At 42.8% G+C, this 13,528-nt stretch overlaps 1 protein-coding gene across 1 annotated transcript in view; it reads left to right on the plus strand.

The window, feature by feature from the left end:
• Positions 1–3,331: 3,331 nt before the first annotated feature.
• LOC134539637 (lipase 3-like) overlaps positions 3,332–13,528 on the plus strand; it is a 43,660-nt gene continuing 33,463 nt past the window's right edge. The window contains exons 1-3 of the mRNA XM_063381823.1: positions 3,332–4,126; positions 6,193–6,339; positions 8,125–8,311. Of these exons, the coding sequence (XP_063237893.1) occupies positions 3,332–4,126; positions 6,193–6,339; positions 8,125–8,311 (1,129 nt within the window). The remainder of the gene's footprint in view (positions 4,127–6,192; positions 6,340–8,124; positions 8,312–13,528) is intronic.

The following is a 13,528-nucleotide window of genomic DNA, read 5'->3' on the forward strand; positions in this document are numbered from 1 at the left end:
TTTTGATGCCGGTGCTGCCTTTTCGTTGTCGGTGCTTCCAAATGTGCTTCCTTTTCGATGCCGGTGCTGCCTTTACGTTGTCGGTGCTTCCAAATGTGCTTCCTTTTCGATGCCGGTGCTGCCTTTACGTTGTCGGTGCTTCCAAATGTGCTTCCTTTTCGATGCCGGTGCTGCCTTTACGTTGTCGGTGCTTCCAAATGTGCTTCCTTTTCGATGCCGGTGCTGCCTTTTCGTTGTCGGTGCTTCCAAATGTGCTTCCTTTTCGATGCCGGTGCTGCCTTTTCGTTGTCGGTGCTTCCAAATGTGCTTCCTTTTCGTTGCCGGTGCTGCCTTTTCGTTGTCGGTGCTTCCAAATGTGCTTCCTTTTCGATGCCGGTGCTGCCTTTTCGTTGTCGGTGCTTCCAAATGTGCTTCCTTTTCGTTGGCGGTGCTGCCTTTTCGTTGATGGTGCTTCCTTTTCGTTGTCGGTGCTTCCAAATGTGCTGGCTTTTCATTGATGGTGCTGCCTTTTCGATGATGGTGCTTCCTGTTTTTTTTTTTGATTGTGCGTAGTACAATATGTAGTGATTGAATATTTACTAGTTTAAAAACCTCTTGGTGTTACTAAAATATTTTTCAAGGTCACTTGGTCCTTTAGTAAGTATAAAAAATGTCACGAGGGATTAATTGAATATAATTAGCTAACGACGAAGTTCATGCGGACCTGAAATGACTAGCCTATACGTCTGATAATGACGTGACTCGGTCTCATGGACTGAAGACAATTGATCTATATGTATGGCTTTGTACATGAACAGCTTATATGTTTTTCCGATTATTGAAAAATTAGACTTTCATAATAGGCTAATCGGCACTGTAATAATTCGTTGGTCAGGTATATTGACTTGAGTTGTTTTTCGTAGAGTGAATGATTAATAAACTCCGTGAAAGGTAATGGAAAACAGAATCTAAAATTTATTTCATAATTAGTTACAACTGTCACTGGTCAAGAATCGAACCGTGGACAGTGATCCATCGATTCAATATGTAAATTAATAATTGATTTCCTCGGAGACTTTTGGTATTTTCCCCGCATTTCTAGCTAAATAATTACATGATTTCAAGATGGCGGCCAAATTTCAAGATGGCGGGCACCTCGGTAATAATAAATGATTACTGCACTGTAACAGGTTAGAATAAAACTATCATGATGGAAATGTACTCTATAATACAAGTACACACAAGATGGTGTCCAGCAGCAGACGAAAACATGATGAAGGGCAATGACCGCTAGCATGTACTAAACATAAAATGACGGATCCATGATGGACGACAAGGACAAAGACAAATTACAAGGACAAAGTCGAATTTCAAGGTCAAGGTCAAATTTAAAGGTCAAGGTCAAAGTCAAATTTCAAGGTCAAGGTCAAATTTCAAGGTCAAGGTCAAAGTTCAAGGTCAAAGTTTAAGGTCAAGGTCAAAGTTCAAGGTCAATGACAAAGTACAATGTCAATATAAGAGGTCAAAGTTATGGTGAACAGAACATTATACTAACATGTCGTCAGCACACTCTAGCAGACGAAACCAAGATGGCGGCCTCCAGCAGACAAAGACAAGATGGCGGACATGACGTCATACCAGCTGATGGTAAATACCTTGTTATTGGTGGTGGTAGGTCAGTCTGTAGGTGGCTTCTGTGGAGGAAGGATCTGATGTGATATTTTTTTTGCCCTCACCGGTTTCGAACCAAGGACGGGAATCGATATAATCAATCAGAATTCTAAAAAGTTAATTTTTTTTGATGAATTTTGGAATTTTTCCCGATTTTCTAACATAAAAATTACGGATTTCCAAGATGGCGTCTAAATTACAAGATGACGTCTAAATTACAAGATGGCGACTAAATTTCAAGATGGCGACCATAACGATAATTGCAACATTAATAGGATCCAATATGGTGGTCGTAACGTAAAGTGTAAGAATGGCATGGTACTCAACCAAGATGGCGGGTGTAAAGAAATATGCAACATTTATATAATCCAAGATGGCTACCGTAACGATAACTGCAACAGTGGTTTTTAATATTTTTTTTTTAGTTCGATCAAATGATTTTTTTAATGATTTTTAAATTTTTTCCCGATTTTCTAACATAAAAATTGCGGATTTTCAAGATGGCGGGCGTAACGAAAATTGCAACGGTGACGTCATAATCCTAAAAGAGGCTTAACTGAGGCTTGAGTTAAGGATGCTTAAGCCTCTATCAGGAATTTCTAGCTGCTGGGATTTTTACGGAATAAAACGGGAAATTTTCCCTCGAAACGGGAATTTTTCCCTCGAAAACGGGAAATTTTTTTCAAAAAAATTGAAATTTTGGCGATTTTTGAGGAATTTTGGGCAATTTTTGCCCAATTTTGGTCATTTTTGGCGATTTTTGAGGATCAAATTCCAGGCAAAGGTCAAAGGTCAAGGTCAAGGTCATCCAAGATGGCCGCCGTGACGTCAGAGATGGACGTGACGTCAGAGATGTGGCTCGGCTCCCCGCTCCACAGCCAGAAGCCAGTTTCAGGACCGGCTATCATATACTACTAATAATCAATGTTTTTCTCTCAGAAAATTATTTTGAATTTGTTTACTATTTATGTAGTGTTTTTGTACCCTATTTCATTATCATATAATCGGAAAAATTCGTAGTCGTGATTGAATTGTTTGGACGTGAGCTTTAATGACCGCAGTGTTGTTATACTGAACATCTGAACGACTTGTAAAAACACCGCAGGCCTGCAATCTAGTAACAACTGGCTGTCGCAGCTAAAACAATAGATGTAGTCCGTCCGTCCGTCAAAAGTAAGAGTTTGCCAAACCTTTTACAGTGCTGAGGGGGGGGGGGGGCTGACGGATGAAATTTTTCGAGCGCTCTGATTGGCTGTTGTTCACGTGACCGACGGACGTGCAGTCCCGGGAGACCTAAGATGCATATCAAGTTCTGCCATTCCCGATTACACCCGAACAATTCACCTTCGGCCAACTTCGGGATTTGTTTTATTTTTGCGCAGGACAAAAAATTAATTCGAATATTAAAAGTGGTCGGTTAGGTTAGCTACATTAAAACACTATGGACGGTTAGTTAGGTTAGCATAGCTACATTAAAATAAACAGATAAATATAATATATATACATATAAATAAACCCGAGGTTAGCCGAAGGTGAATTGTTCGGGTGTAATCGGGCAGGGACAGAACTTGGTGGACATCTTAGGCTTCCCTGCAGTCCCGGCCGTGGGCTGCCCGTTGTCGGCAGCTGCGGTGTCGGAGCGGCGCGCGGCGGACGGGACCTTCTACGTCGCCGCTGCTCTATGGTTCCCAAGGCGCGCGGCGGGCGGACCTTCTACGTCGCCGCTGCTCTATGGTTCCCACGGCGCGCGGCGGACGGGACCTTCTACGTCGCCGCTGCTCTATGGTTCCCACGGCGCGCGGCGGGCGGACCTTCTACGTCGCCGCTGCTCTATGGTTCCCACGGCGCGCGGCGGGCGGACCTTCTACGTCGCCGCTGCTCTATGGTTCCCACGGCGCGCGGCGGGCGGACCTTCTACGTCGCCGCTGCTCTATGGTTCCCACGGCGCGCGGCGGGCGGACCTTCTACGTCGCCGCTGCTCTATGGTTCCCATGGCGCGCGGCGGGCGGACCTTCTACGTCGCCGCTGCTCTATGGTTCCCACGGCGCGCGGCGGGCGGACCTTCTACGTCGCCGCTGCTCTATGGTTCCCGCGGCGCGCGGCGGACGGGACCTTCTACGTCGCCGCTGCTCTATGGTTCCCACGGCGCGCGGCGGGCGGACCTTCTACGTCGCCGCTGCTCTATGGTTCCCACGGCGCGCGGCGGGCGGACCTTCTACGTCGCCGCTGCTCTATGGTTCCCACGGCGCGCGGCGGGCGGACCTTCTACGTCGCCGCTGCTCTATGGTTCCCGCGGCGCGCGGCGGACGGACCTTCTACGTCGCCGCTGCTCTATGGTTCCCACGGCGCGGCGGGCGGTATAAGAGGCGGCCGTGGCGCGCGCCGCGGCCAGACGCGTGGGGACAGCCCGCACGAGAGCTGCTGGCGGCGCGACGGAGTGAGAGAAACAAAACACGGCGAACGGCGCGCCGGTCACGTGAGTTCAAACTCAGCTTTGTTATCAAACGAATCAATTCCTGAGGAGGAGAGTCGAAACCATACACCAATATCGCTTTAGTCTGTTTATGTTTATATCAGCTGTTCGTACGAAAGTTAGATCAAAATATTACTGGTCAATATTTTTAAATATATTAAAAGTCCAAAAAGAATCTTCGTAATACAAACGTAATGCTTTTGAGTTGACATTTTTTCTCCTATTTAAACTCAAATACAGCTACAGCTGATATATTTGTAAACAAACGACCGCCATTTTGGTACGTGTAGTACGCTGAAATCCTTCTCCCCTTCTGGCTTCATACCCCTTGTCTTGAATCGGACCTAATGCTCCATCTGTATGCATATCTAATCTCTGCGTGAAAACACCTGTTTTAAGCCTTTTCTCCTTGTCTTTATAGTACACGTAGTAGAAGAAACCATGGAACGAAAATGCATAGAAATATAGCAATCGTTATTAAATGCGATTCGTAATCGGACACTTTTAATAAATAGAGATCGGTTTGTAATTTTGGCGACTTAACACCTGGAAGTCTGCCCAGCCAGGCGGCCATCTTGAACTTGGTCGGCATCTGGTCGTTATGGAGACGGGTGAGTTTTGAATCAGATGAAGTCCGCCGCGTTCTCCCATTTACGGAAATCGAACCAATGACCGCCTTGCTGGGGAGATGAGTGATACATTTGACCATACTTGTCAAGTTGGGCAAGCATCCTCAACCACACTTCCTTTGAATGATTCTTGCAATGGGGAAAATTGTTTTTTTTTTTACATGCGCCATTGTTGGTTACACTGTAAGTCATAGATAAACCTCAATAACAGTTCGTTCGTCCATCAAAACTATATCAGTGGAGTGTTTATTGGGTCCATTATTATCTGAAATTCGCGGGTTCTATAGTCCTTTTTTCACTCTCGTATATTTTTGCGTTTGCTGTTAACTCATCAGATACTTGTGTTGTTTTTCCTAGGTCATACATAAAATAGAATATTTAGGCCCATAGAAAAAAATATGTAAAATTATTTATACTATTTATTATAAACCTTTGGCAGAAATTCATTAAAAAATAACAACCCCCTCCCCCTCCTCGCGAAATGAATTTAAGGCTACGTCCCTTGAGTAAGGCGTTTGACAGTGGAAAATTTGAAATAAAGTGATTTTGCTTAAAATTTACTAGACCTCACAATTCTTTGTTTTCAGAATATGTTGTCAAAAATTTTGAATGGTTTGGTAAGGACAATGTTTGTGTGTTTTTTTTTATTAAAGTATATAGTAGATATTTTTATGTATATACCTACCTGTCCTTAAAATATTACTTGTGTAGAAATAAAGATGCAACGGTTTATGACTGTCGTTAAAATGATAAATATATATATAATTCATTACACCTGTATACACAGTCGTATTTTAAGAACAGTGCTAATACTTACTGTTAATTCTTAAGTACTCAAACGTAAGCAATCTTTAGCCAGAGTGTTGCGGTGACAGCAGTGAGTTTCTGTTTATATATATTGCTGGTAAGTTGGTCCATTTTTTTTTAATTCCGTGATTAAAAGTTGAAAATTGTGATAAGTAAAAAAAATATGAAAATTAAAAAAACAAAAGACCAGTGGGTATCGAACCCGAGCCGGCAAGTTTGCCATGCCACGCCCCAGACTTGATTGTTATTTAAAAAGTTTTCTTTGAAGCATCACTTCAACTTAACAAATTCTGAAGAAGAAAAAAAATTATGGCATTTGTACATTTTATACATTTATCAAGCACCCAAGCGAATGAAAAAAAAAAATATTGTAATCTGGGGAACAAATTTCATAAATTGTCCACGAAATAAGGAAGCTCCCATTCAACACAGCGCAGCGTCAATGATGGGTTCAGCTACCACTAGCGCCGTTAGTTCGCAGGGCCGCCGCGAGCACGCGTCTTGGAGAGCGAAGGTGAGTTTGAAGTTAAGTTGCCAGACCTGTCCGCGCGGTGGCCGCGACCCTGGCCTGGTGGCGATAGTGAGGTAATCGAGGCGCTTGCGCGTGTTACGTGTTGTTGTTGTTGCGCGCAGGGTGGCGCGCGGTCGGAGCGGGGTTTTCGGAACGGAGTCCGTCCGCCCGCCATGCGGGGGCTTCTTCTTCTTCTTCATCTTCTGCCGGCCCTGGCGCGGTGCCTCGCGGCGATCGCGTCGACCGGCGAGCCGCTGTACCTCACCCCGGTAAGTCAGTTGTTCATCAGTACCTCGGCGTAGGGGCTCTTGTCCTCACGTTTTGTCGTAGCCATTAAGATTTTGAGGGTAAGAGGGGGAAGCCCCAACTCCCCCCAGGGGACGCACCACAACGCCGAAATACCACAACGCCGAAAAATGTTATTGCAGGACTGCCACAAAGGTTAGGTTAGACTAGGTTAGGTTAGACTAGGTTAGGTTAGACTAGGTTAGGTTAGACTAGGTTAGGTTAGGCTAGGTTAGACTAGGTTAGACTAGGTTAGGTTAGGTTAGACTAGGTTAGGTTATATTACGCTAGGTTAGGTTAGGTAAGGTTAGGTTTCATTGTGGTATTTCGGCGTTAAAGGTACATTTAAGAAACACACACAAATTCATTCAGTTGTTATTTCGGCGTTGTGGTACACAGCAGTTTTCTAGCTGTCGGCGTTGTGGTCAATTTTGACATTCGGCGTTATGGTATTTCGGCGTTTGTGGTAACCGACCCCTCCCCCCACCACCCTCTTGTCTTTTATTTTTTTCGTGCGGCATGCACAAGACATCCCCAGCAGTCGTTTCCTGGACCTGGTTTCAACCCTTATATTCACGAAGAACGCCGGTTACCAGGGGCGGCTGAAAGCCCTGGGTCCTGGGCGGGAAATTTTTTTTTCAAATCCCTCCCCCATGAACAAATAATTTTATGGACATTAATTGTTGTTGTTATTATTACATAATTTGAAATTCATAAGAGTTTTAATCATTTCACATTAGAATAACTTTTGACATTTGTATTGCCTCAGGGAGTAGTACTGCGCTGTAAATGGAACAGCCATTTTCATGTAAAATTACAGATTTTTTTTTTGTAAATTTGCACATTTACATTAAATCAATCGCTTAAAAAAAAGTGTTCTCAGGCATTCAGGCTTTGTGTCGTCCCAGAACCTCCAATAGTTAAAAGTTATTTGTAAACCGTTCCCTGAATATATTTCCAGTTTTAACTGCGCACATAATCATGATACCTACAGCAAAATCATTAATTGAATTATTGAATTTTCGAATATATTTTTTCCATGGTTTGAAAGAGCGATCCAAGGACAGGGTGCCGGAAGTACCGACCGCCATCTTGGATCGCAACGCTGTGAGCGGCCATCTTGGATGATTTTGACCTTGATCTTGGCGGAAGGTTCTACCGTAACTAAGAGTGCAACTACCGTGGGTGGGATGGCTCGATTTCCACACGGCGGGATTCGAGGTCAATCAAGATGGCCGCCCGTGACACGTCACAACCCGAGATGGCGGTCGGGGCACCTCGAGACAACGTCCTGGGGGAAGCCTGTTCCCGGATCGCCATCTGTATACTACTTGTGTGAAAGTACAGAAAGATTAAGTGTGGGTGCTTTTTTTAGTATGTGTGTGTTTTTGTGTGTACTTTGTGAGTGTGTGTGCTTGTGAGCAGGGGCGCAACAACTAAATTTCCAAAATGGGGGGGGGGGGGCAATATACTTTTTTTTTATAAAGTATCATCGATCTCCCCGGGAAAATTTTGTATTTCAAGGTGGAAAATGGTGCTATTTAAGCAGTTTTATTATCTAAAAAAAAAAAAAAAATTGATTACACAGCAATTTCTTTGCCCTCGTTTGCCACCACACTTCAAGGTTTCAGAAGTGGGTGGGGGTGGGGCGGGGGGGCAAAATACCCTTGCCCCCCCCCCACCCCACTGTTGTTACGCCCCTGCTTGTGTGCGTGTGTGTGTGGGGGGGGGGGGGGGGGAGGAGGACTGAAGAAGAGGCGTGTGCGCAGGCGGAGCTGTGCCGGCGCCAGGCTCGCTACGTGTGCGAGAGCCACGAGCTGGCCACGGCAGACGGCTACCTGCTGCAGGTGCACCGGGTGAGACTGCCCGGTGCGCTGGGCCCGCCGGTGCTGCTGCTGCACGGCATCTTCATGGCCTCGGACTGCTGGCTGCTGGCGCCGCGCGGCCAGTCCCTGGGTAACCTTTATCCTCCCGGTCTGACACACGATCAACCATGTCCGTGAAACACCGCACGTTTATTTTTTTGACGTGACAACGTCTAATAAATCGATGAACGCCGGCTGCACGCACGAAAAAGTGTCCCGTTACGCTCATTGTACGCTTGCGCCGCATCTATCTCTCTTCCACTAGATTGGAAACAACCATCGATTTGACTTTTTCGAGGCACATTAAACTTGAAACACTCCCATTCGTTTTTCAACTTTTCCTATCATCGTCCTATCCTTAACAGAATAACGCACAGATTGGAAGAAGTTAAATAGCAAAACTGTATGAAAGTTATTGTTAAAAATAATCTCTTCGTTAAGGTAATGAACATATTTGAATTAATGAGTGCAAATAAAAGGTAATTTTATCAATTAAATAGTAGATTTCATTTCACTCCTTCTTTGTATCCATACAAAAATAGTGATAATTCAATAAGAATGATTCAATTTTATTCATAAAAGTATGCAATCATTTCATCAATGTTTTGTTATGACGTTAAACTATCGTCCGTAAACCGACTTTACATACAACCAATTTTTTTTTTATCAGATAGAGAAAAAATTTCTGAGACAGAAAGTCTTTGCCGATTTTTGATCTGACCCATAGGTAATTAGTAATAAATTAAAATAATTAACATATGATGTGCGCGCTCTAGGAGAAAGAAGACGAGTTGGGGGGGGGGGGGTGTGTGTCTGTGCTTACCGAGAGAGAGAAAGAGAGAGAGAGAGAGAGAAGTGCGAGTTACTACTGCTTACTGTCTCTCAACCTCCCGACCTAGCCGTGCGCTCGTCAGTAACATGCTGCGATTGGAAATGGCGAATCTATTTCCCGGTTCCCGGAACCCATGTTGGGTACTGGCAACAGTTTTCAGGCATGTAAAAGACCCATCTTTCTCCTAACCAGTATAACACCCTAACGGGATCACATGCCTGGGGGAGTATAGATGAAGTATGAGGTGTGAACCTAAGTTACATGTCTCTCACGGCGCGCCAAGAGTATAAGAGGGCAAGCAGCAGTAAGCGAGCATGTGCGCGCTCATCATTGGCTAACTACATTTTAATTAATTACTAATTACCTATGGGTCAGATCAAAAATCGGCAAAGACTTCCTTGTCTCAGAAATTTATTCTCTATCTGATCAAAACAAAACGTGCGGTCTTTCACGGACATCCTGTATATATATCATTATTCCAAACGCTGCACCAACACGTACTGGGACCACCAGATCCTGTCTCGCGTGAACTACAGCTCATGCGCTTCCAGTCTGCGGCGACAGGTGGCAGCAGCGTCGAATAAATGTTGGCTGGCTGGAACGACATGGGTCGCTACATTCCATCTCACGTAGGTTTGTAAGTCCGGCCTAAGCCGAGGCCGCGCCGAGAACTTCACTATGTTCGCTGCGCCAGGCGGCCGGACAGGATGGTCTAGTTCGCGATGTCGGAGAGACGCATGCCGTGGGATTCGAGTCATGATAATATTCAGCTGGCTCTTACAGTATGTGAACTTAAAAAGAAATGGGTTCATGGATTTAATATAAAAAAAATAATTTGAAGAATTTCATCATTTGATGAAGCAGTTGCTTGTCTGGACGAAACCAAAATTTATGGATTACTTCAGAATAAATATAACCCAGTTTGATAGCATTTCCCTTGGTATCAAATCCCAGGCATCGTCCTGCGTATACGGCCTTCTGTATTGTTCCATCGATTCATTCCATAATCGCGGATATAAACTTTTCCGTCTACTTGACGATTTAAAACACAGTTCTGAGGGAAAGTAAACGTCATTAAATTCCGCAGCGAAAAAAAAGGTTGGTTTTTTTTTTTTTTTATCTGCGCATGCGCGAAGTCAACGACTTTTTAGGGAAGCCTTCTTTTCACAGACGATAGAGCCAAACGCCCGAGCGTGCATCTTCGTTGTTTTTTTTTTGTTCATTGTAAATGTGTTGATAAAAGGATACTAATGGCCAATTAGGTTAGGTTAGTTACATTATAAATACTTTAAAACATTGCGGACGGTTGATTTGGTTAGGATAGCTACATTAAAGATACTGGGAAAAAAAAAAGCGAGTATGAACTTCGGGGAACTTAGGGTGTGGCTCTCTCGAATGTGAAAAGAAGGCTTCTCGACTTATTAAGAGGGGGAGGGGGGGGAGTGTCGAGAACCGAACACCTGGCGACGTCGCCAACATAGCGAACATATAGCTAACACGGGCTTGGCGTGGCCGTAGCTTTCAGTCTGTGGTGCAGTAGTAGTATTCGGTGCCGTGACGGGGGGGAGATAACCCCCCACCAAGCCGCGAACTGGGTCGCGCAGTCCGTCAGCCCGGCGTGTCGCAAGGCTCTGCCCCCCCCCCACTCCCCCCCAAACAGCCCCCGGGGGCCCCGCCACATGGCGAGCCACCGAGGAAAGGTCGCACACGTCTATCGCCCGACCTCGCGCCGCTTTGGGAAGAAACAAACCTAACGAAACTAAAAAAAAAAAAAATAAAAAAAAAAAAAAATAAAAGTGAGAGTAACCACGTGCGACAGAAATGAAACTCCTTGCTTATTGGGTATTGAAAGAGCTATACAATCACTATTCTTAACTGAACACGAGATAATAATCAAGAATATTTAAGGATGCGGGTATCATCTCAAATGAAAAAAAAAGTTAATGTTTTCAGATATATTAAACAAGTAATTCGTTATTTAATTTTTAACAAAAAAAAACTTGAATTAATTACAACAATTCGTTTCTCATTTTTTGTGAATCTTCTATCCGCATAATTATCAGTCTGTCATAGTGACTATTTGCTTGTTATAGCTCAAATAAATTACGACACAAACGTTTGAGATTTAATACGTTCTAAATCCCTAGGAAATGTATCATCAATATTTGTACACGGCCCGGTAGTTGAGGTATTAAGTTAATTGCACAAATCAATAACTCTTTTCCACACGGATTAATAAAAGAAATATGGTTGCGTCAACCGCTAGCCGTTACGGAAACTGAGGAGTAGACAAATACAAGCAGCGTCACAAGAATTCCGTAGCATGACTGCTATGTCATTATTTCTACCTCTCCCCTGCCGGCCGCTACAACCAGCATATAGCATGCATGCTACGCTACGTACCTATCCCCATTCGACCGCTAGCGCATGCGTTGGAGTGGCGTCGCAGCTGACGCACTCTCCTCCTCTACCGGTTCCCCCACCACCTATCTTAACTATTCGTGGGTAGCTATGCCGGAGACAACTGATTTAGTTTGAAGAAAGACTCGCAGCGTCAAAAAGATTAGTTTTATCGGTTACAGAAAATACTACTAATACTGATATACGAAAACTAATATCCTTTTCCTTTAATGTAATTTTATTTCAATAATAATAATGACAATTTTTCCAGAGAGAAAAAAATTAACACTATTATTGTTATTACTTACGGATTTCATTTTAACTTATCTTTTAATTAAATTTATTTTTTAAAGATAAATTCGAGGATTGCTGAATCGAAAGAAAAAAAAGAGTAGCCGAAATTATACATGAAAACTTCTACTTGTTTTTGTAATGGATTTTATTTTTCTGATGTTTACGTATCCATTAACTATGTATTTGATTTTCGGTATCTTCATTAAGCCAAGTTGGCAGGAAGTACAGCTATAGCTAGACTCCGTTCTGAAGACGAGAAGCCTAAGATGTACATCAAGCTCTGGCCCTGCCCGAACACGCCCGAATATTCACCTTCGGCCAACCTCGGGATTTGTTTTATTTTTGCGCAGGAAAAGTGAATTTAAATATTAAAAGTGGTTGGTTAGGTTAGCTACATTAAAACACTTTAAAACATTCTGGACAGTTAGTTAGGTTAGTATAGCTACATTAAAATAAACAGAGAAATATAAATATATATAAATAAACCCGAGGTTGGCCGTAAGGTGAATATTCGGGCGTGTTCGGGCAGGAACAGAACTCGATGTACATCTAAGGCTTCCCTAAACTGAAGACTGGCTGCCTTAGTATTGACATACGTCTGGTCTGCTGTGAGTCGGTGGTCGGTGTAGGCGTCGGTTGGGTCTGACAGTCTGTTCCGTCGCGCTCGAGTGCTAATTACTGCACAGGCTCCAGTTAAATACTAGCTGGCCAATGTCACAACGCCAAAATTTGCACCTTCCCTTTCGCTGCTTCGAGGGTTGAAACGCGAGCTGAAGAAAGTCGGTCACGTGACGAGCGCTGGGTCTCTCCGCCGTGCGGACACAAGATTCGAGCTTAATGCTTAATGGCACACGTTTCACATGCGCGTCTGTTAAGATGGCACGCTGAGTGATGCAAGTTAGCGTTGCCATGAGCTCCCCCGGCTCAAATGTCAGTCGTAATTATTGTGGCCTTAATTAGGCTCATTACTGCTCCTGCTATTATATTTATTTACAAACTAGGAGGTTTTACTTTGCCTAAGTCACCCGTTGAAAAATGACGAACATAAATTTAATATACACGAAATTTTTATCAAGAAATCAGTTTCTTTTAATATTCAGAAAATTGAAAATATTTTCATATGTACTTATGAAATGATAAAAAAAATATTTGACAACTGTGCTATTTACCGATAATTTTAGCAATAAGAAATTAAGTGACCGCAAATTAAGAATATATTTTATAATACAATTCAAAAGGGCGTAACTAAAAAAATTAGTTGTCTGTAAAGTGATTGAATACTTTTATGAATAAAATTGAATCATTTTTATTTTAATAAAAAAGAATAAATACTTTAAATTATACTAGTAATCATATTTTTAAAATGCAAGAATAATTAACCTTTATTGCGGAAATTGTTGTTGTAATAAGCAATGAAAACCACATTAACTTTTCACTTCACTTTATAAACAGTCGACGAAACATTTCACGTGTAGATGACTTGTAATTAATTTTAAAAACTGGCGTTTAGCTATAAAGTTTAAATATAATCATGAACCAGTTTTCATATAAATAAACTGTAATCAAATATCTATCATCAATTATATGAATCATCATAATCTTTTAGTTAATTGTAACATAACCTATTATGCACTTGCCGACAGATGCTACTTTTTTAATAATAAAAGAATAAATACTTGAAATTATACTAGTAACAGATTTTTTAAATGCAAGAATAATTAACCTTTATTGACGAAATTGTTGTTGTAATAAGCAATGAAAAACACATAAACTTTTCGTTTA

The sequence above is a fragment of the Bacillus rossius genome, chromosome 15 (assembly GCF_032445375.1).
Source record: "Bacillus rossius redtenbacheri isolate Brsri chromosome 15, Brsri_v3, whole genome shotgun sequence".
Lineage (NCBI taxonomy): Eukaryota > Metazoa > Arthropoda > Insecta > Phasmatodea > Bacillidae > Bacillus > Bacillus rossius.